Consider the following 22,625-nt stretch of genomic DNA (forward strand, 5'->3'; position numbering starts at 1 on the left):
TTCAGACAGACTGGGTTTTGCCTGCTTTTTTTTTTCCCTCCCTATTCTCTCCCACAAGCCACATGAGATGCTTATTAAAAAGACACTTTTACTACTATTTTTAGAACTACATACATCCAACATGTGAAGTACCCTCATTTTAAAATAATAGTTCCTTCATGGAAAAAAAAATAGTTCTCATCAGAAGGATGAGTTTCTAAAACGCTGACATTTCCTTTTTACTCAATTATTTAACATTTCACTTTAGCCAGAGTTGCTATTTGTACACGTCCAAAGGGCCCACTTCTTGTCCAGCTTCTCTTCCTTCCTTCCTATTTTCTTCACATCACCCCTCTCCTCCCCTAATTGGCCCCCACTCACCACCTTGGCTTTGTTTTTTGGGTTGGATTTCTCTCCTCAACTGCTGGTCTCTCCTTCCTGGTTGGAAATGTCACTGGGAACTTGTCAGCACCCAGAAAGGGACAAACTGCAGCCGGAGGAGTGGTAGGAGCGTGGGACGGTAAGCTCCCTGTCCCAGGCTTCCTGAGGACTCTCTAGCCCTTAGGGAACAAGATGGATCATTCAGTTCTTCTGGTACAGCTTTCCTGTAAGTGAAGCCAGGTTTGTTTTAGGTTAACTGTGGCTTGAGAAAAAAGTGCCTTTTGCTGCTTTGAAGAATTGGAGTGTATAGTATGAAGCAGCCATGTACTTTTATTTTCCTGGTCTGTCGCGGGCACTGTTCTCTCTTGGCAGGTCTTTTCTTAAAGTAAACACGCCAGAAGCACTCCACCACACCCAGAACCCACATCCTTTCCGAATGCCCACGGTGTGCCCAGTGCAGGGCATTTGACATGCCAAGTGCCCGCAAGCCCAGAGCAGTTAGGAGAGGCGTCTGTCTACGCTGAGTTACACGAAGCACTTTACAGCCAAGAAAAGCTCAAAGTGGTGGGTCAGACTCCGTAGCAGGAGTCTCACCCGGGGTGAGTGTGATGTGGTTGGATTAATGTAGAAAGTGGTAGATTCATCAAGACAAAGGAAATTCTTCCAGGATCCAGATGATGTGACAGATATTCCCAGTCTTCCCCCACAACAAGTTTGTCCTCTTGTCATCTTTACAAATGGACAGCAAAGGCCCCTCCTGCCACAAGCCCTCAGGCCTTTCTGTAAATAGTGAAGGAATTGATGGGGAAGAGGAAAGGAGGTGCATGTGATCAGGGTCCCCAGGCCATGGCTTTTTGGATCCCAGGAAGCAGGTGGCACTTGCTTCTCTTGTGGCCTAGGAAGGAGAAAGTTCATTTCTTTTACAGCTTTGCTGACATCAGGATTCTCGCCAGTGAGAAGAAAGCATTATCTTTTTACCTTCAGGTGGTTTACTATTCTGTAAAGAATATGTGTAAATATTTTGTACAGAGCCCTGTATGAAATAAACAGCCATATGTGGTTACTGGTCTCCTCATCAGTCATTCTTTCCTTGTTGGGAGTGGCTCTGGTCTTAGACATCTGGCTGTGACGCTCCCTGGCTTCCACCCCGGACCCGGAGCTGCGCTGTAGTCTGTGGACTCCTGGTTGGCCTCAACCTGCCTGGAGATCTTGCTTAGACAACACCTGCAGTCCTGTTTCTGTTTCACCTGAGACAAGAATCCATGTTGTCTGGGACATTTACCATTTCCTTGGCCTTGAGTGGAGATGTCAGGCAGCCCAGGGCTGAGCAGGCATCACTCAGCTGCTTGACCATGTCCCACCACCGCAGGCCGGCTACCCATGCTCTCCTTTGACCTGACTCGTGGAGGACACGGCTGGCCAGGACACTGCCCTGCCTCTGGGAGCTCACACCAGAGAGCTGTGTGGAAGGAGCAGTTTGTTTTCAGTGGCAGTTTCATAGGAGTCAGTCATTGAATGTAACGAGAATTTTGATAAATGGAAAATTGAAGGAAGGGGAAGTGCAGTGTAGTAAACATTTGCATTTTGTCCCTAGTTCCCCTAAAATCCTTAGAATTTCCTGAGTGATAATAGGAGTGTCTTTTGTTCATAATGATTTCCTTTTGATCCCGCCTGAAGAAGAGGCCAGAGGCTTTTGCCAAATCCAGGTAAGAGATGTTGAGACCCGAGGCTCAGCCTGGCTTTTTCTTCTTTTCTTCGCCTTACTGTCCCCTCCAAGTTTGCTGCTGGTGCCTCCTGCTGCCTTTTTTCCTATCCTCACAAAGGCCCTTGACTTGCTAGTATTCTTTTCTCCGGACTTCCATATGGTTGGAATTTGCCCAGCAGCCTTTGTGAGCCAGCAAGGCCCTGGGCTCGCCTCTAGCTTCCTGCTCTTGAAGTGAGTGAGTCGTGGCAGCCCCAGACTCTAGAAGCCACGTGGAGCTCTGGCACAGGCCATGGGGCCCATCTGCCACTTCCTGCCCCCGCCAGCAGCTGCTCTTTATCTGAGCAATGTGCTTCCCCTCGCCTTTCCCTGCTCCCAGAGAGAAAGATTGTGTCACACAAGTACACTTGGTGCTTCCTCAGGTAGGTGGACCGAGCCCAAAGCCTCTGGGGTTTGGTTTCAGGTCTTCCTGAAAATTGGCGCTGGGGCCTGGCATGGGGTGACAACTTGGGTTGGGGAGGCACCTCCACTTGACCCTGTGGATGGAGCATTCGTGAGCCTGCTCATCTTAGATCCTTGGCCCACTGGCATGTGAAGTCTGGTGCCAGAGGCTTGAACCCTGGGACAGCCCTGCACTGCTCCATTTGCCCTCCTGACCCCCTGCCAACTTGGCGGCAGCAAAAATAAACTCGCTGCCCAAATTGGTATAGATGGAGTGAGCCAACTGAAAGACATGGCCCGTGCAGCCCTGCCCCTGACCCTGCCACCTGTCTTGTCCTCACTTTTCACATAGCCAGGGGTGAAGAAATGCTTCATTAATACCTCTTAATACTCGTTGGAAATAGAATGGTGCCAGGGCACTGGAAAGCCTTGGTGTGAGGAGCACTGGGAGTGACAAGGACTGTGCTGAAGGAGCCATCCCACGACTCTGGACCATGATTGATTACCAAGCTTCGACTTTTTCAAGAGAAGCTGGGCATCTGGACTTTAATGCAGTACCTCCAATTTAAAAATACTGGCAACCAATTCAAATTTCTAAAATACTGGGTAGACTGGTTACAGCCTAGGGTGTACCAGTTTGCACCTGTGCACCAAGAGAATGGTCTCCGTTTTCCTCTTGTGCACAGGCCCCTGAGGGATGCCAAGATAGGCCCCGATAGGAAAGAGAGGAGGGAGGAGCTGGTAAAGGCAAGCAGTCGGCCCCATGCTCTCCCAATGCAGGGGGTGCCCTTCACCAGATCCGCAGGGGCAGAGCAGGAAGGCACTCAAGTCCTTTGATCTCTCTGCGTACAGTGCCTGGGGTCTCTTTTGAGCCCTGATGCCCGAGGACAAGATGGCAATGCCTTTCCAGGGTCTAGAATAAGCCCTTCCCTACATACCCAATCCACATGCCCCAACTCCTGGAGCCTGGAGTCCAGACTTTGGACAGCAGAGATGCCCTCCACCTGCTGTAATGATGATCCACATCCCGGCTCAGTATGCTGGCCTCAAACATCAGATCTCAAAGGAGAGGGGTGGGGTGGAGGAGGAGGGGTCAGAGAATGAGGTAAAAACTTACAGAATGGACACCCAGAACCATGTTTTATTAATCTCTGACCAGCACACAGTGGGTATTAATAAACAGTACTGGACCAATACTGTGCCTTCTTGCCTGAGATGTAAAAACTAGGATGGACAGCTTCATCCCACAACTTCTGCAACTTCGCCTTTTCCTGAAATATCTCTTCCCCAACCCTGGACGCCCACTAAGAGGCCAGCAGTTTGCAACCTACCTTTCCTGCCAGCCTGAAGCCCCTGACCCAGCCCTTCCCTCCCCCTCAAGCCCATGCTGACCTGCAGACCCTGCCTTGTGGACTCTAAACACACTGCAAGCCAATGTTGACCCAAAGCATCCAGCCCCTCAAGTGGGCATGAGATGCCAAGTCCAGTGCAAGGATCCCAGTGTTCAGCTGCACCCTCAGTCTACACTGACAGGGCCAACATATCAACCTCTGGCTACCATTCCTGGAGAGCCTGGTGGCCTGCCTGTGCGCAGAGTCTCAGCCCATGACCCTTCCACTCCCTCTCACAACATGACACTCATCTCTTCCCGGAAAACCATTTTAATTAGCTTACACAGGTGGCAAAGAGGGAGACACAGAAGCTGGGCCAGCTGGGCTGTACTTTAGAAACTGCCAGGTCTCCCTCCTGGCTCTGAACAGGATTAGCAGCAATTCTAGGAGGCCCCAGGCCTCCAACAGCAAAGCCAGAGAAAATCACTCCCAGAAAGCTGACAGGGGAGGTGGTGGGTTGTGAGTGCTCAGCGTTCAGCAGATGAGGGTGGTGGATGAGGGAGTGTGGACTCACAGGGCTCTCAGAGGCTCCATCCAGCAAGGCCTCTGGCCAGGGCTGTGTTTAAGGCTGGGTTTGGCAGAGATGGGAGCCGCAGAGAAGAGATGAGAGGTCTGGCTGGCAAGTCCCAGGGGAAGGGCAAAGGCACTGGGGCAGATGCAGCCGTGGACAACAGCCAGCTCGGGAGAGGCCCCTGCAATGCCCATAGCTAATGCAGAGGCCATCCATGCAGCTCAGGGGCCTTAGCCTTTTCAGGGCCCCTTATCTCAGCCAAGCGCAAAGGCATCTCCCAGGTCAGAAATCACTGAAGCACCTGCCCTGTCCCACAGCAGCTTGCTGATGTGGGGCGGGGCCAGCATGGGGACCAGGCTACCCTTGGCTCAGTGGCAATTCTGACAGCTGGGGTGGCAGGGAATCCCATTCACCCGGCAGCGGCAGCCCCCACTGGTGTCTCCTGGCCCCTAGAGGATGGCGGGGAAGAGAAGAGAAGGTCAGGACAGTGAACACAGGGCCCCAGCTTCATACACCCCATCACACCCTCGAAGCGCACACTCCCACCCCCAGCCCTTGCTCAGGCATTTCCCCTGCTGAGAATGGCCTTCTCAGCCTCAGCCACTGGATGGAGGCAGCCCTCAAGGCCTTTCTGGGCTCCCATAGCTCCACGGATGTGGTCTCCGTCTACCCACCCTTCGACCCAAAGCCGGAAAGGACCTGATGGATCTCTGCATATTCGGGTGGGGCAGCACATGTGGCATGAGAGAAGGTGGCTCCTTCTGCCTTCAACTGTCTCACTGTCTGCCTGTATCTAACAATGACGAGACCCAGTTCTGGGAACTCCCCTCGATGACAGTGACCGTGCTTTGAGCTCACCAGGCAACAGAGACACTGCGCTAAGATTGCTCTTGCATTCTTTTCATTTCATTCTGATGATAAGACTGAGACAGGCCCTGCTATCCCTTCCATTTTACAGATGAAGAAACTGAGGCTCAGAGAAGGCAGTAACCACACAACATGTGTCAGAGCAGGGAGCCACCACCACCTCTGTGGCCTTAGCCACTGTCCTCTGGGGCAGGGGTGGGCGAATATTTCTGTAAAGGGCCGGATGGTTCTTGCTTTTGTAGCACAAAAGCAGCCACAGACAGTACGTAAACGAATGAGTGGGGCTCCCATAAAAATTTACTTCTGGACACTAAAATTTGGGCTTCGTAAATTTTTTACATGTCACAAAATATTCTTCTTTGGATATCTGCAACCATTTTTAAAAATGTAAAGATGTTCTTACTTCATGAGCTGTCCAACTGCAGGCAGTGGGGTGGACGTGGCCCAGGGGCTGACTTGTCCAATACCTGCTCTCAGGCCCCCTCCCCACCACACTCCCCAGCACCCTCTGCTCCCCAGGAGACTCACCCCGGGGCCCCAGCGGGGGCCCTTGGTGACCCAGCAGATCTCAGTGTGGCAGACAGTGCAGCGGATCCAGTCACAGCCATCCTTCTTCTGCACCACGATCTGGCACTGCGGGCAGTGCATGGCCTCGCCCTGCTGCAGCATGGTCTGGAGCGGAGCAGGTGCTGATCTCGGGCCCAGCCCCGTGCCCTGGCCCCACCCCACCGCAGAGAGAAACCCACCACCATCGGAGTTGCTGCGAATCACTCTCCTATGCTGCTCCGCCCAGGCCCGGCTGCATCCAGCCTCCTCCCATGACCCAGACACTCTTCCTGCTGCTCACTACTTGACCACTCGTCCTGAGTCCCATCTCCGGATAGGAGTGATACCAGCCAGAGCTCAGAGCCCCCTGGGCTGTAGGGACCACAGACTTTCCTGAGCAGCCTCCATCCCTCCCAGTAGCTCCTAGAACTCAGATTCCCAATCTTCAGCCCTGCCTTAGCCTCACCTTCAGCATCTCCGTTGTCTGTCGGGCGGCCACATCATTCTGAGCCCGCAGGGCCAGGTCGTCCTGGTACTCCTTGCAGTTCATCTGCTCATGGATGGCCTGCCGCGGAGCGAGGGGCTTGAGGTGAGAAAGTTACCCGGGGGTTAAGAAACCAGGGGAGGCGAAGGGCAGAGCAGGCATCCACACAAGCACTTCATGCCTTTAGATGCTGTCAGTGACAGAGCCCTCCTTTGCAGACCACATACCCATTTTACAGAAAAGGACACTGAGGCCAGGGAGATAAAGCCAAGGTCATCACATACAATGATAATCATGTGTGCCTGTTAGTCCTGATGGGCACAGAAATCCCTAAACCACCTCTCCCCGAGACTGAAGCCCCTGTCCCTGGCTAGGTTCTGCCCGAGTTGCAGGTCTATTGCTCTGAGACTGAGCTCACTTAGGCTGTGACCAGGCTCAGCCCATCTACTTGCTCAGGACCAGTCTCTGCAGCAATCACCTGTTGAGAGGATGAGGGCAGGGATGGCCTGAGCTAAGGGTCAGGAGGGGTTCAATTCGGGTCTGGGGTTGGGGCTCAGTTCAGGACAGGAACTGATACTTAATCTGGGACCAGCATTGGGGCTGTCCTGTGACTGGGACCAGGGTTCAGTCAGAGGCCAGGATCGGGGCTCAGTCCAGGGCCAGGGTTCTTCAGAGGCTCAGTCTGGGCTCAGGGCTCAGTCAAGTTTGAGGTTCTTCAGAGGCCAGGTCTGGGCCAGGGTCAGGGTTCAGTCTAAGGCTTAGATTCAGGTCAGGGCCTAAGGCAGGCCTGACCACAGGGCATGAAGCTCTAAGTCATGACAACCAGGTGAGTACCCCAGCTCCCTTCCCAGGACAGTAAGCAGGACCAGAGTGACCAGGCAGTGTGGGTCCCCGTCCCCACCTTGCAAAGCAGGCAGTTGACGTGGAAACACACAGGGCAGATGAACTCGTTGACATCATCCTCAAAGAAGCACCATCCCTTGCAGTCCGGGGTCTTGCAGTGGTAGCTGAAGGCACTGCGGTTTTCTGCGATGGAGACGCCCAGGTCCAGAAATCGCTGGTAATCCTCGGGGCTCAGGAGCTGCAAGTGGACCACAAAGATCTTGGTGCTCAGGGTCCAGAACACCTGGTATGTGTCCTCCTTGCCACCAAATATTCCCTAGGAAGCCCCCAACCCATAGAGTCCAACACAGCAATGTTTAAAAACTCCACTCAAAAAGTGGATGAACAGTTCTGGAGATGGATGGTGGGGATGACTGCACAGTAATGACTAACTATACTTAATGCCACAGAACTGTGCACTTAAAAAAGGGTTAAAATGATAAATTTTTTATCTGTATTTTACCACAATTTTTTAGAAAGGGAAAAAATAGACCAAAAAAACAAACAAAAACAAGCAAGGCTAGGAAGATGTGGTTAAACTAGTATCCTGGTACCTCACACTCTGAGAAAGCCATGTGGCAAAAATATTCCAACCCTTCCACACTTTTCTGACCCTTTGAGATTTATTCCACTTCTACAAGTCTATCCTAAGAAAATAATATATAAGAGGGAAAAGATACCATGTAAAATGTTCCTTGAAACGTTCCTTACAAACCAAGAAACTGGAATTATTAAGAGATGAGGTCTAAACAGGATGCACGACAGTGAGACTTATAATGATCTTTAGAAAGATTTTAAGGCAAAATAGCAAAAGCTGTTGTATGTGTGCCGGTTACAGTGAGGTAAAAGTCCTATCTAGAGTCTATCTTGATTGGGTGGTAGTCATAAGAGGTGTAGCAGTCAAAACTCATCTAACCGCATGATTAAAACGGATGAATTTTCTTGTGTGCAAAATATGCCTTAATAATTTAAAAAGGAAATATAAAACCATGTCTGCCCAGAGATACCAAAGGAAACAGGAAAAAATGCAATCAAGGATTTCCTGGGATGGCAGGGCTGTGGGTGAATTTTCTCTTTGATTTTTTGTTCTGGTTCTTCGTGGTTTAGGCATGTTTTTGTGGGAGAAAAAAAAAAAAAAGGCACAAAAACAAAAAAAAAACCTCCACTGCATTCCTCTGCTGAGCCCTGCCCCTTTCTCCCTCTGCCACACTGGATCATGCTTCTCAGAGGCATGGGTCAGCTCCCAGGGTCTCCAGGGAAGCACTGGCCCTGCAGCCCCTTGGCATGGACGCTGTCCCCATCACAATGCCCCTTGGCAGGGGTGGACTTTACAGGGAAGACTTCTGGGCAACGACTGTGGGCGCCAGGACGTATGGAATGATCTATGTCTTGGGGCCTCTCCAGGCCAGAGTGAGGAAGCTTCCAGAAAACAAGTTAAAAATGGGGCTGCTCTTTGTGTAAGAGCTGGGAGCTCCTAAAGGTCTGACCTTCTGTTTGCTCCTTTCCCTCTGAGGCAGAACCCTTTGGGCTCCAGGAAATACCTGGTAAAGTTTGGGGGGTTCTGAGAAGAAGCAACGTTGTAGGAGAGAGCTGGGGTGACATGTATGTGGCCATGGTGTGTCTCCCATTTGGACTTCAGCCACCTTTGGCTCTACCTCCACGTTTTGGCCTGGGAATCCCAAAATGCTCAATTCTGGGAAAGCAATTCCCCAGAAGTTTAAAAACCACTGATCAAGCCCAACAGCCCACTTTCCAGACGGGAAACGGAGGCCCAGAGAAGGGAGAGCTCTTGCTCAAGATTAGCAGCAGGCAGGGCGAAACTTAACACCAACATTAAAAATAGTAAACAGCAAACACACACGTGCAGACACAGCACTATAAAAGACTGCTGGAGGGGTAGCCCCAATTCGTTCATCTCCCAAATTCATTCGGTCTCCCCATTTCCACACTCTTGAGAGGTCCCCTACCACACAGACCCTGGGCTTAAGCACGTGACTTGCTTTGGCCAATGGGACAGCAGCAAGTGAGCAGCCTTGGAAATGCTCCTGCACTGGCTGTTCTTGGCATCTTGAGAGACCAGCACATAAGTAGGCCCTGGCCAGCCTGAGGTGGATGAGACCAAAGTGGAATGAGGCCCTGACATCCCAGCTATCGCACATAAGACTGTCGTGAACCAGCCAGGACAGCTGACCCACCAGCTAAGCCCAGATGATCTCAGCTAGCCCCAACCTGGACCAGATGAATCACCCAGTTCAGCCCAACCCAAACTGCTAACTTGCAGAGTCATAATCTAAATAAATGATGGTTGTTTTAAGTCTGGAGTGATTTGTTACACAGCAAAAGCTAACTGATACTAGGGCTTACCACGTATCAAGCACTACTCTGAATCCTTTACACAAGTCTTCTGCTATAATCCTCACAACCCTTGAAATAGAAACAAATTCTCTGGCCCCAACCAAGATGAGAAAATCGAGGCACAGAGAGGCTGAGTATCTGACCTCAAGTTACCCAGGCCATCCGGTCCCAGAATTCCCCTCTCTTAACTGCTCTGCTGTTTGTTTATAAGGGTGGTATCTTTACTAGTTGTTTCCCCCAATTCCTGTCCTGCCCACAGCTTGGGCCTCCAGCATCCCACAGAGGAGGCTCTTGATAAGCATCTGGTGCCTGAGACCAGGGCTCCCAAACCAGTTTCCACTTGCCAGCTCAGCACACGGAACATTCTCCCCACAACCCTCCCACCACCCCACCAAGGCCTTACCGCCCGGATCTCCCTCTCCAGCAGCTTGCCCGAGCACGAGTAGGTGTTGTCAATGAACGGGCAGGCAACCTCAGCCTCCTGGCTGTTGCGGATGGTGCCCTGTAGACACTCCCTGGGAGAGGGGTGGGGAAGACGGTGGAGGTTAGGGTCATCTGAACTGCATCCCCCATGATTCTATCCCTCACATGGTGAGGCCTGACCCCAGGTGGGCATCTCCTCAATATCTCCCTTCCTTCCTGTCCCTCCCACCAACCAGTCACCAAATCCTCCACTTCTATCCCCTCACTGCCACCCTTATCACTCTGGTCCAGTTCCATCACCCTTCACCTGGAGGAGCCACCTCACTGGGCTCCTTGGGTCTACGGTGTCCCTCCCTGCAGCCTCCTACCCTATCCCACCCAGAGCAAACCGTGGTGACACACCCTTCCTAATACCTCTCTGTTCCCATCCCCTTACCCCCTCCATCCCTCGGCTCCAGCCACACTGACGGGGAGCTGCTGCAGGCAGGCCAGACATACATCCCACCTCGGACTCCCTGATCTGTTCAAATGCAGCCTCCCCAGGGCCTTCCCTGAACCCTCCTGGGTCAGGGCCTCTGTTGTTTTTATCATAATCCACTGGTACTTAGCATTTGACAAAATTTACAATTGTATCAGTGATGCTTTGATCAACATCAGCCTGCCCATAGGAATGTAAGCTTTGGGAGGTATGAACTGAGCTTTTTTGTTCACTCCTGGATCCCCAGTCCAGCCTAGCCCCTGGCACCCAGGGTAGCTCATCAAATGTGTTCTGTGGTGAAGGGGAACACATTCTCCACTGCCCAGGCCAGAAGTGGAGCCTCAAAGGGCAGACTGCCCACCAGGGGGCACAGGCTGTCAGCTAAGGCCTCATTGCCCATGGGTGGGCCTGGACAGTTATGCGGGTGGGCACAGGCTCCGGCGCCAGAACACATGAGCTGTGTGGCCTTGAGCATCTCTTTACCTCATTTCTCCTCTGCAAAATAGGAAGAGCACGCTGACCTTGACCTCGTGGGCTTTTGGCGGCTTCCAAAGAGAAGTAAGAGCACAGGGCCCCACCCCCTTTCAGCCCCGGGTGATGGGCGCTGTGAGGAACTACATCAGCAGGGTTGGGGCTGGGGGCGCACCTGCAGAAGGTGTGCAGACACTCACGCAGCACCACGGCCTCGCCGGGCGCCAGCACCGAGTAGCACACGGGGCACTCGGTGGGCTCGGTGTTCAGCACCAGGCTCCGCTGATCCAGCTGCACGTGCTGCAGGTAGTTCCCCTCCTGCTGCTGCTGCTTCCGCTGGGCACACGGGGGTGGGGCCGCGGGGCGGGTCAGGGTCCCAGGGGCGGGCCAGACCAGGAAGGGGGCAGGACCAGGGGATGGGTCAGACCAGCAGGAAGGAGGACTGGGGAAGAGGCGAAACTGGGGGAGAGGTGGGACCCTGGGGTCGGGGTGGGGGTGAGGATGGGGAGGTAGCGGGCAGGCAAGGGAGATTCTGGGAAGCATGGGGCCGGCAGCAGGGAGGCGAGGAAACCGGGGACAGGAGGTGGTCAGGCAGGGCAGGTTAGGGCTCAATATGGGGTCAAACCAGGCGAGGGAGTGATGGCAGTTGGGAAAGGAAGGGACCAGGGTCTCAGCGGAGTCAGGGATAGCACGGCTCCCGTCTCTGCCAAGAAGCAAGGCAGGGCTGGGTCCAGGGGGCGGAGATGGAGCCGAGTCAAGGTCACGAATAGGTCACAGACATGAAGGTGGTGATAAAGCTAGGGAGCAGGGCTAGGCTGGAGAGAGGACAGAGTCTGGGCCAAGATTGTAGATGAGACCAGGAGTGAGGTCACAGCCAGTGTCCAAGAGGAATACAAGTTGGGGGTGGGGGCATCCGATCAGAATTGGGGAACGAACTCAGTTAGGTATCTGGGTCATCAGTGCCTGCCTGTGTCACGATGGGGACCGACTATGGGAGGGGCAGGACAGAGGGTGGGGCCAATCTCCCAGGGAGCATTGAAGGGGTAGGCCCAGGGCCCTAGAAGTCTGGGACACAGTCAGGCAGGAAGGGGAGGCCAGGAGAAGTAGGATTCAGGGTCAAAGGCGGTTGAAGGAGCTGCGAATGGGGGCGTGGTCAGGGTCTCAGCTAGGATGTTGCAGTCAGAGCCAAGTACTCTTGTGTGCACAATGGGAGTGTAAATCAAAGCCAGAGGCGGGACCACAGCATACGTGGGGGTGGCGAGACATATAAGCCTGGACATGCAGCACAGCCAGGAGCAGGGTCTCAGCGACAGAATGACCTCAGGGAGAGGGCCGGTCACAATAAAATGCAGGGTCACCACCGGCAGTGTGGTGTGATTAGGAGGGGGCAGCAACCGGGGAGGAGCGGCAGTGCGGCAATGCGGGGGTGCCTCCCTTCCCGGCCTAGGCCTCCCCCGTCCAGTCTGCAGGAGTCTGTCCGGGGACTTCCGCGCCCACCTGCTGGTACTGGCGCAGCGCCTCCTCCTCGCCAGCCAGCCGCGCTCGCTCCTCCTCGTCGGGCTGGTACGAGGCGGGGACCTGGTAGGCCTCGGGCCGCGCCCGGCAGCACATTTCGCAGCCAGGCCTCGTGGGCTTATTGATGAAGGTGCAACCCGGGCACTGCCAGCCCACCTGGGGGCAGAGGGGCAGTGAGCGCCCAGAGACCAGAGATGGAGACGGGCGAGACAGGGGCGCGCACGCACGCACAGGGCGGCTTACCGGCGGAGGCTCGGGTGGGGCGTCGGGCTGCCCCCGCCCCGGCTCTTGGGGGGCCCCGGGCTTCAAGGGGGCTGGCTCCAGGGGACCCCGTGGCTGCAGCGTGAGGTCCTTGAAACCCAGATCTGGAGAGGAGGGTTCAGGGGATGGCGGATCCTTGCAGCCCACTTCATCCACACCCTGAGCCAGCCAGAAACCCCACGCCCTGCACTGACCCCAGTTCTATCCTCCCCTTCCTCCCCCAGGAGTCTCCAAGTCGGTCCTGCCAGGTAGGCCCAGACCTGGCTGAGCGGCCTGGCTCCCAAGGGGTCAGAGTCCCTCCTCCACCCACTGATGTGCCCAAGTCCTCCAAGTTTAAAAACTAACCTCCTGTGCTCCTAAGCATTACATCTATAGGGACAAACACTTCTGAGGTGGTCCTGCCAGAATACTGAATCTGAATCCATTCATGAGGACACATCAGACAGAAAAACAAAATAAAACTGGCCTGGACTCTTCAAGTATCAGGAGTCGAGGGAGGGAAGACTGAGAAAGACTGAGAGACACCAAGGCCTGCAGCCAGGTCTTTTGCTATGAAGGACATTAGTGAGACAACTGGTAAAGTTTGAGCAAGACCTGTACCTCAGATAGTAATACCGCATCCATGTTCATTTCCAAAACTGGATAGTTGTATGTGGTTATGTAAGAAAAGGACCCTTTTTAAAAGGAAATCCACACTGAAGTATTTAGGGGAAAGGGACAGCGTGTCTGCAACTCATTCTCAAGACAGTTCAAAAAAACTGTTTATGCATATATAAATAATTTTATACAGAGAGAATGATAAAGCAAAACAAATGCGGTCAAATGAAAAAAAATTAGAATAAAAACTAGCTATTATCATCATATCCAATTTACAGATTTTAGAAAACTGAGCAGCAGAGACAGGAAGGGACTTGCCCAGGGTTACACAGCTGATAAACGCCAGGGCCAGGTCTGAACTCTGGGCCCCTCTCCCCCAAGGCAGGCTGTTTCCCAAATGGCTCCCTCCTGTCCTTTGTCCTCTCTTCCTCATGAAGGATAAGGTGCTCCAGGCAAGTTCCTGTTGGGCTCTGCTCCCTGTTCCCCCTCACCCTGTGACCTCAGGTGAGTCACCTGGACCCGAGTCCATGCCACCTACCTTCCAGCATCCGCAACTGCCGCTCCCGCTGCAGCTCCTGCGGGTTGAGCGAGGTGTTGCAGGCTGACAGCAGATAGAGGTAGGCGCTGTCCCCGTTTCGCCGCACACCGTGGGAGTGCAGGGTCTCCTGGTCCCGGGCCAACCGCTGCCCAATCACCCACTGCTGCAGGGATGGCGGGAAGCCATAGTCCAGGAACACCTGGCAGGGGGACGGAGAGGGAGTGTGGATGGGAGGACCAGAGCAGGGCGAGGTGATGCAAAAGTGGACCCTCCGCCCTGATGCCTCCTGTTAGCCCCCCTCACTCACCATGTCCTTGAGGGAGGCCACCGTCATGTCCGGGCGCACCGTGAGCCAGATGGTGACAGTGTGCATCTGAGCATCCTCCACACTCACCCACAGCCTGCGGAGAGCGAGGCCGAGGGCTGCAAGTCCAGCCTCAGCTACCAGCCACCTCCTGGACTCCCCCAGCCCTGTGCTTACTCCTTGTGTCAGAACCCACTGCTAAGGCCCCTGCCAGGGCTCCACACTGCTCTTAGAATAAAATCCAAACTCGCTGTGGCATAGAAGGGTCTCCATGATCTGGCCTCTCTGGACTTTTCCAGCCTCTTATTCTCTCCCCTACCCTTTAGTCAAACCACAACAGTTATTATTAATAACTCTATGCCAGGACTCTTCAAAGCACCTAACATGTATCAACTCATTTAATCCCCTCAGTGAACCCATGAAGCAGGTACTACTGTTACCCCTATTCTACAGATAAAAACAGGAGGCACAGATGAGTTAGGGTGACTCTGCCAAGTGCACAATTAATAACTTTTAGAGGCAGGACGTCAATCCAAACAATGTTATTCCAGAGACAATGGTTTTAAACACCAACCTTCTCAAAGATGTGCAAACATTTTTGAAAGATCAAAAGCATGAAGAGGGAGGGCGAGGATGAAAAAACAGAACTGATTCCAGGAAAGAGAAAAATTAGGGAGTAGAATAATAAAAGGAAAATCCACTTAGAACCTCCAGAGAGATTTGGGAAAACGGTGCATCCATAAAACAAGAATAACCAGAAGCAATCAGAAAATAAGGAAGAGTTCCTGGAAATTTAACAGTGAATCCTGACTAACCTAACCTTTAGATCCAACGACAAGTTCACAAGGAAAACGAGAGCAAATGACACGATGAGGAGGCAATTAATAAACTCAGAATGTGGAAAATTCTGGAGGCCAAAGACCAGGTTTCTTTGAAAAATTAATGGCATGAAAACAGAGAAGAATAAAAGACTCAGGCAATATTAAGAAATGCTATGTGGAGATCTCATCTAGCTCCTGATTGGAACAAACCAACAATAAAAAACGCTAATGAGATATCAGGGAAAGTGGGCTATCAACAGAGTGTTCAGAGATTTTAAGGAATTATTGTTAATTTTGTAGGTGTAATAATGGTACTGAGGTTATTTTTAAGTCCTTATTTTTTAAAGACACCAAATTACTTATGAATGGACTCAAATCTGAGATTTGCTTTAAAATACTCCAGGAAATACCCTCGGAATACTTCAGGATAGTGATTATCAGTACCATGGTGATGAGTTAGTCAGAACTTTTGTTAGAGCGGAGAACTGCAGAAACACATGCCGGTAAACCTTTAACACTTCATTTTACCTTACAAGTCATACAAATGCATATTCAATGGCATAGGGCTTTTTTTTTTGAAGTACAAATTTGCTACTGGAATTTCCCATGGTTGTTTTTTTTTTTAATTTGTATGAACTACATTCATTATATATGGTCTATGATTTCTAGTATCAGTTTCTTTTGTTTTTTAATTCTTATTTTTTATTGGCATATAGTCAATTTACAAAGCTAGTTTCAGATGTACAGCAAAGCGATCCAATTATAAACATTTTTTTTCAGATTCTTTTCCATTACAGCTCACTACAAGAAAACGAATATAGTTCCCTGTGCTACAGTACCAGCTTCTTTAAAGTGAAGCAAGAACTTACAGATGCTCTTAAAGCATCTGAGTACAGAGCCCTTGTGGATTTTTACCATATGTTTTTAACTGTCCCCCCGCTAAAGTCATAACAGGTTTTTTTGGTCCTTTGTCTCTGTCTTGTCTTTCTAAAGCAATCAACTTAGTTTTCATAGAAATAATTCTGTTTTAGCACTCATGTTTTATTGATTGATGTGACAGCTAATTAAAGTGCACTATTGGCAATAACAAGTACAACGGATACAAACAAGCCAGTGCAGGGGTATGTTTTACAGCAGAAACTACAGTGCCACTTAACTGGAGGAATCAAATGGAGGTCACCTGGGAGGGCTCCCAGTACAATACTAATAAAAACTAGGAAGTCAGGAAAAGAAAAGGTGAGATGAGCATATCAAATTCCTCATTTTTCATAACAAGGAGTGCACAGGTACTGTCTTGAGTGGCTATATCAAGAAGTGCATATATATAAGTATTTTATTTAAAATTAAAAGGCAATTGATCTACAGATTCAATGCAATCCCTGTCAAAATCCCAGCTGAGGTTTTGTTTTTTTTTTTTTTGCAGAAAATGACACACTGATCCTAAAATTCATATGGAGATTCAAGTGACCCAGAATAGCCAAAAAAAAAAAAAATCTTGAAAGAGAACAGATTTGGAGGACTCACACTTCCTGTTTTAAAAACTTACTGTGAAGCTATGATAATCAAAACTGTGTGGTACCACATAAGGACAGACATATAGGTCAATGGAATAGAAATTAGAATCCAGAAATAAATCTCATATTTACTGTCAACTAATTTTCAGCAAAGGTACCAGGACATTAAATGAAGACAAAATAGTCTTTTAACAAATGATGCTGTGACAACCAGATATCTGCATGCGAAAGAATGAAGTTGGACCTCTACCTCATACTGTACACCAAAATTAACTCAAAATGGGTCAAAGATCAAAATATAAGAGCTAAAATTATAAAACTCTTAGAAAAACACATGGATAAATAAACCTTTATGACCTTGGATGACACCAAAAGCAAAAACAACAAAAGAAGACACAGATATACTGGATTTGATCAAAATTAAAACTTGGGCTTCACAGGGCACTATCAATAAAGTGAAAGGACAACCCACAGAATAAGAAATGAAAATTTCTGTCCATTGTATACATCTACACCACATTTTCTTTATCCTTTCATGGACACTTAAATTGTTTTCATGCACAGTATAGATACACAATGAAATATTATTCAGCCACAAAAAAAGAAATTCTGCCATTTGCAACAACATGGACCTTGAGGGCATCATGCTAAGTGAAATAAGTCAGACAGAGAAAGCAAACAGTGTATGATCTCACTTATATGTGGAATCTGAAAAAAAATTGAAGTCAGAGAAACAGAACAGACTGATGGAGGGATGGGGGTGAAAAGGTACAAACTTCCAGTTATAAGATAAATAATTTCTGGGGGAAGTGATGAACAGCATGGTGACCACAGTTAACAATACTGTATCATATATTTGAAAATTGCTAAGAGAGTAAATCTTAAAAGTTCTCATCACAAGAAAAAATAATTTGTCACTATGTGAGGCAATGGAAGTTAATTAAACTTACTGTGGTAATCATTTCCCAATATACATAAATTCGATCATTGTGTTATACATCGTACACCTAAAATGGTTCTGAGGCTCAATTTCCAACATGTGGGGAGAGGGGAGGGAACGGGAGGTCTTCCCACACAACACCAAGCACCAGCAGGGCATCCTACACTTCAGCTGAATTCCGGCACTACCTACTCAGGGATAGCATCAGCTTCCACAGGTGGAGGGCTCCATCCCACAGGACTGCCCCCCGCCGCTGCAGACACCAATCAAAGCCCAAGCTGTCACCAGTGCTCTGACTGACTAGATATACATTAGGGATTCCAACAACCCTCTCCTTGGAGTTCAGACGTCAGTTGCAAGTCCAGGTTGTCACCTGTGCTTCTGACCTACTGGCTATAAATCAGAGGTCCCCCCAGTCCCCTCCTTGGGTTTGATTACTGTACTAGAGCAGCTCACAGAGCTCAGAGAAATATTTTACTCACTACATCACCAGTTGATTATAAAAGGATATAACAGCCAGATGGAAGATGCGGAGGGTAAGGCATGTGAGAAGGGGCGCCATTCTCTCCAAACCTCCATGTGTTCACCAACCTGGAAGTTCTCCAAATGAACCCTGTCTTTTTGAGTGTTTATGGAGGCCTCATTACACGGGCATGATTGCTTAAACTATCAGCCACTGGTGATTGATTCGACCTCCAGCCCTTTTCCCCTCCCCTGAGGTCAGTGTGATGGGACTGAAACTTCTATCCCTCTTTCTTTCTTTCTTTCTTTTAATTTTTTTTTTAATTGAAGTACCATCAGTTACAACCATCTAATTACAGGTTTCGTTCCTCTGGTAACCAGCTCCTATACTTAGGTGATTTAGGGCAGTCCAAGAGCCACCTCATTAGCATAACAAAAGGCACCTTTATCATTCTTGTCACTTAAGAAATTCCAAGGGTTTGACAAGCTCTGTGCCAAGAATAGGAAAAAGACCAATACATACTTTTTACTATAAGTCACAATAACTTAAACTAACTCAATGTTATATGTCAATTCTATTTCAATAAAACTAGGAGGAAAAAATATGTCCACATAAAAACTTGGACACAAATGTTCAGAGCAGCATTACATGTTGTAGCCAAAAAGTGGAAACAACTCAAATGACCATCAACTGATTAATAAAGAAAATACAGTATATCCATACAATGGATTACTATTCAGTCATAGAAAGGAATGAAGTTCTGATACACGCTTCAACATGGATGAATCTAGAAAACATGATGCTAAGTGGAAGAAACCAAACCCAAAGGCCCATATAATGTATGATTCTATTTATATGAACTTTCCATAATAGGCAAATCCCTAGAGAAAGTAAATTAGTGGTTACCTAAGGTTGGGGGTGGGTATGGAAAGAAAGGTAGGGAGATGAGGAGTGGCTTCTAATATATACAGGGTTTCTTAATGGGATGCTGGAAATGTTCTGTAATTGGTTGTGGTGATGGTTGCACAACTGTGAATATATTAAAAGCCTTGAACTATACACTTTAAGTTGGTGAATTGAATTGTTTAAATTGTTGAATATGGTCTGCCAATGATATCTCAATAAAACTGTTTTTTTTTTTAAATCTAATGGGATCCACCACTGAAAATCACTGAAACTGTAGAACTATTGTCTTACTACGCAGCAAAAAAGAACACATCAATGTTCACCGAGTGATTAACAGGTGCCAGGCACTGTGCTAAACTTTTCAGCATCAAGTTTACATGACCTGGGGAAAAAACTAACAGTAACCATTTTGCCTTGCTGCTCTTCACAAGGGAATCCCTGAATTCTAGTTGAATACCTGGCTGTATTTCACAGCCTCCCTTCAAGCTGAGCGTGGCTGTGAGAATAAGTTCTGGCCCTGGGAATTGAGCGGAAGAAGTGCATGCAAATTTCTGAGCTGTGTTCTTAACAGGAATGTGTTCTTAAGAGGAGGTGCCCCTCTTCCCTACTTCCTTCCTGCTGATAAGAATGCTGATGTGATGGCTGGAACTGGAACAGCAATTTTGGACCATGGAGGCTATGAATGACAGAATAACGAGACAAAAGACGCATGAGTCTCTGAGGACTGTAGGCAGCAGAGCCTCCACATCTGGACTTGCCATCAAACTTATATATACCACTGTTAATATGTTTTCTTCTGTTATATGAAGCCTGACATCCTAATACACCTCCTAATAAGTCTATGAACCACTACTACCATCACCTCATTTTTTAAATGAAAAAAAACAAACTCTGAGAGGTGAAGTGACCTGCCCAAATCTCACAGTTGATTTGTGACAGAGATGGGGTTTGAAGCTAGGTCTCCTGACACCAGAACCTGCCATTAATAACTGTTCTATATGCAAGACTGTACTGCAGCCCACTGGGTTCCAGGAAGACCTTAGTCCCTGGTCAGCCATGCACTCCTCACCTGATGTCCTGTGTCAGGGAGACTGCAGGCTTCACTTGCACATTCAGAGGCACCCGTTGCTCTGCCAGCCAGATGGCACACTGCATAGCCACCTGCTCATCCCCACCAGCCACTGCTCGGGTGAGTCTCTGGGCCATCTCCTCGGCTGAAATCCACAGTGGAAGCAGATTAGCACAGGGTTGATTATTCAGAAGCTGGAGATAAGGGGGTGAAGAAGGTGGTGATCCTTTATACATGCTGCTTCCTCTCTGTTTGCTTGGTGAACTCCTACATATCCTTCAGCACCCAACTTAAAAGTCCCTTTTCTCTGGGAGAACTTCTCTGACACTCCCCACTCCTCCTCCCTGCTCATTTGGTTCTATTTTTCTTTCATATTCCCAGGTCCCCCATACTTCCACTCATTTATCCAACAAAACATTTATTGAGCTCTTACTGTGTACCAATCACTGTCTCAGAAACTGAGATTCAGCAATGAATAAGTTAAAGAGTGTCCCTCTCCTCATGGACCTCCCAGCCCAGGAAGAAGACAGACAATTAATGAGTTTAAGAAGAGAAAAAGAGTCAGACTGTGATCCATTCTGGCAAAAAAAAAAAAAAAAAAATGAACAGGGCAAGGAGATCAGGGAAGGCCTCTAGGAGGGGTGACACTGAAGCTGAGATCTAAAGGAGAAGCTGGAGATGTCAAGACCCAGTTGGGGTAATGTGTTCCAGGTGGAGAGAAAGGGAAAGGGAAAGGCCTTGGGTAAGAAATGGTTGGATCAGAACAGAAGCTGGTGGAACTCCAGCAGAATGAGCAAGGGGACAAAGCGGGGAAGACTGACGTCAGCGATGCCAGCAGGCCCGTGGGCTACCCAGAGGCTCTGGGCTTTGTTCTAAGAACACAGGAGCACAGGAGGGTGTGAGCAGGTTGGTGACATGACCTAACTAAAGTTCTGCAATGCTGGGTGGAGGGGGCCAGAAGGGAGGCAAGGACCCCAGGTTGATTAGTCTGTTCCCCCACCAGCCTAGGAGGTCTCCTGTGTCCTCTGTAAGCTCCCCACTCGCTTCTCAGCAGAGCTGACCCATGGAGGCCTCAGGGGCATCAAATAAATGAATGACAAGGTATCTCTGGAAGCAATCAGGCCCCAAAGGAGGAAACTTGAGGGGCAGGTGGGCAGAGGGAAGGCAGGGTTAATGCGGCTCTCCCAGGCCCTTTTGGGCAGGGGAAGCCTCATCTGGCAGGGTCCACCTCCCACTCGAAGTTTCTCAGTCGCCTCCAGTCGGTGCCCACCTTTCTTGATTTTCTCGTCCATCTCGCGTTGTTGTGCCCATCCCCCCAGGCGGGGGCTACCGCTCCGGGGAAATGCTACCTTCGGTTCCCCTGATGGAGGACGAACGCCCACGAGCAACTCAGCCCCAGCCTGTGGCTTCTGGCGCGGCCCGAGCCTCCTTGGTGCTTGGTTGTCCCCGCTGGCAGTCGGGCAGCATCACACTACCCGAGGACCGGGGATGGGGCCTGTAAGAGGGAAAAAGCCGGCCCCGGCGTGGGAGGTGAAAGGGCAGGGGACACCAAGCCAAGCTCGCACTGGGCGACAAAGCAAACGGGACAGGCCTGGCGCAGGAGTGGGGGCGGTGCGCACAGCCGGGACGCTAGGAGTCCCCGGGGACCGCCCCCACTTCTCCCTGCTGGGACCAGGAGCGTCCCCCCGGCGGCCAGGATTTCCACCCAACTCCCTCCCCTCCCGGGCGGCCCCTGTCAGTCAGGAAAGGGAGCGGAGCAGCCTCGGCGGAAAAGAAAGTGAAAGTGGCGGCCCCGGAAGTGCGGCGGAAGATTGTCGCGGGATCCGGGCCACCCCCTCCCGTCCGGTTCACCCGGCGGCGGCCCCCTCCTGGGTCACGGCGGTCCAGGGGGCTCAGCGCCACTGTCCAGGGCGTCCCCACCTCACCTCCCCGCGCACCGGGACTCGGTGACCCTCACTCACCCTCGCAGCCGTGCCTGCAGCGCTGCGGGAGGGGGAGGGGCGGGGTCAGGGGAGGGGGCGGGGATTGGGCCGCGGGCGGGCGGGGCTCAGCGCGGAGACCGCCCCTGCCCAGCCCCGCAGCCCACCCCGTCTAGGGCCGGCAGGTCATTGCTCATTTTGCAGAAGAAGAAAGAGAGGTTCTGCTGTTAATGAGCTGCCGGAGGCCACGCAGCTGGATGTGAATCCCGGCCGGAAGGCCTCAGGAACCCACCCATAAGCCAGCGGGACGCTGCCTCTCGGCAGTCACTCTCCACCTTTTGACTGGGCTGCTAAAGAAGTTGGCATTCGCCTGGCATAGGCTGGAAGTTCTTTGCATCCTGCAATCTCCCCATCCCTGAACTTTTCTCCCATTCCTCATCCCAGAGGTCAGCAGATTCTGTAGACTTCAGAATAGATCCAGAGTCTGTCACCTCTCCCTTCCTCTACGCCCCATTCTACTCCACCTCCAACCTTTCTGGTCTAGCGTCCTGCACCAGCCTCCTCACTGGGCTCCTTGCTTCCCGTTTTGGCCACTATAGCCCGTTTTCCATCTTGCTGCCAGAGGGTCCCGTTAGAATGTAAATCAAACCATACCGCTCAAAGCACTCCCAGTAGCTCCCAACTCACTTAAGGTAAAAGCCGATGTCCTTCCCAGCGCTTGCAAACTGCTTCCACTCCTTTTCTGATTACCCTCCCCTTGGCTTGCCCCACTGGCCTCTGGGTCCTGGAACAAGGCAGGCACACTCCCACCTCAGGGCCTTTGCCCTTGCCATAACCAAATATCTTCATGGCTTGCTTTCACCTTTT

General features: G+C 50.5%; 1 protein-coding gene across 3 annotated transcripts; it reads right to left on the reverse strand.

Annotated features, from left to right (window-relative positions):
* Positions 1-4,148: 4,148 nt before the first annotated feature.
* RBCK1 (RANBP2-type and C3HC4-type zinc finger containing 1) lies at positions 4,149-21,851 on the reverse strand. Of its 3 annotated transcripts, none has more exons than XM_072943975.1 (13): positions 21,801-21,851; positions 21,110-21,334; positions 19,840-19,984; positions 14,130-14,223; positions 13,823-14,021; positions 12,670-12,791; positions 12,409-12,582; positions 11,087-11,247; positions 9,943-10,054; positions 7,204-7,383; positions 6,285-6,401; positions 5,801-5,944; positions 4,149-4,854 (listed from the first exon to the last, which is right to left on the reverse strand). In XM_072943975.1, the coding sequence occupies exons 2-13, from the start codon at positions 21,129-21,131 to the stop codon at positions 4,774-4,776; spliced, it is 1,551 nt and encodes a 516-aa protein (XP_072800076.1). In that variant the 5' UTR covers positions 21,132-21,334; positions 21,801-21,851; the 3' UTR covers positions 4,149-4,773. The 3 variants fall into 3 exon arrangements, with proteins under 3 accessions (XP_072800076.1, XP_072800077.1, XP_072800078.1); XM_072943976.1 differs by having other exon boundaries at positions 21,765-21,810; XM_072943977.1 differs by lacking the exon at positions 21,801-21,851 and having other exon boundaries at positions 6,285-6,383; positions 21,110-21,741.
* Between the last annotated feature and the right edge of the window lie 774 nt (positions 21,852-22,625).

Source organism: Vicugna pacos, chromosome 19 (assembly GCF_048564905.1).
Source record: "Vicugna pacos chromosome 19, VicPac4, whole genome shotgun sequence".
NCBI classification, from domain to species: domain Eukaryota; kingdom Metazoa; phylum Chordata; class Mammalia; order Artiodactyla; family Camelidae; genus Vicugna; species Vicugna pacos.

Coding starts and splice junctions, on each gene's coding strand:
- RBCK1 (XM_072943975.1), bottom strand. CDS start 21,131: ATGGACGAGAAAATCAAGAAAG. Junction 12,792..13,822: donor GCAGTTGCGGATGCTGGAAG/GTAGGTGGCATG, acceptor CCTCCTCTCCAG/ATCTGGGTTTCAAGGACCTC. Junction 11,248..12,408: donor CGCTGCGCCAGTACCAGCAG/GTGGGCGCGGAA, acceptor CCGTGTGCCCAG/CGGAAGCAGCAGCAGCAGGA.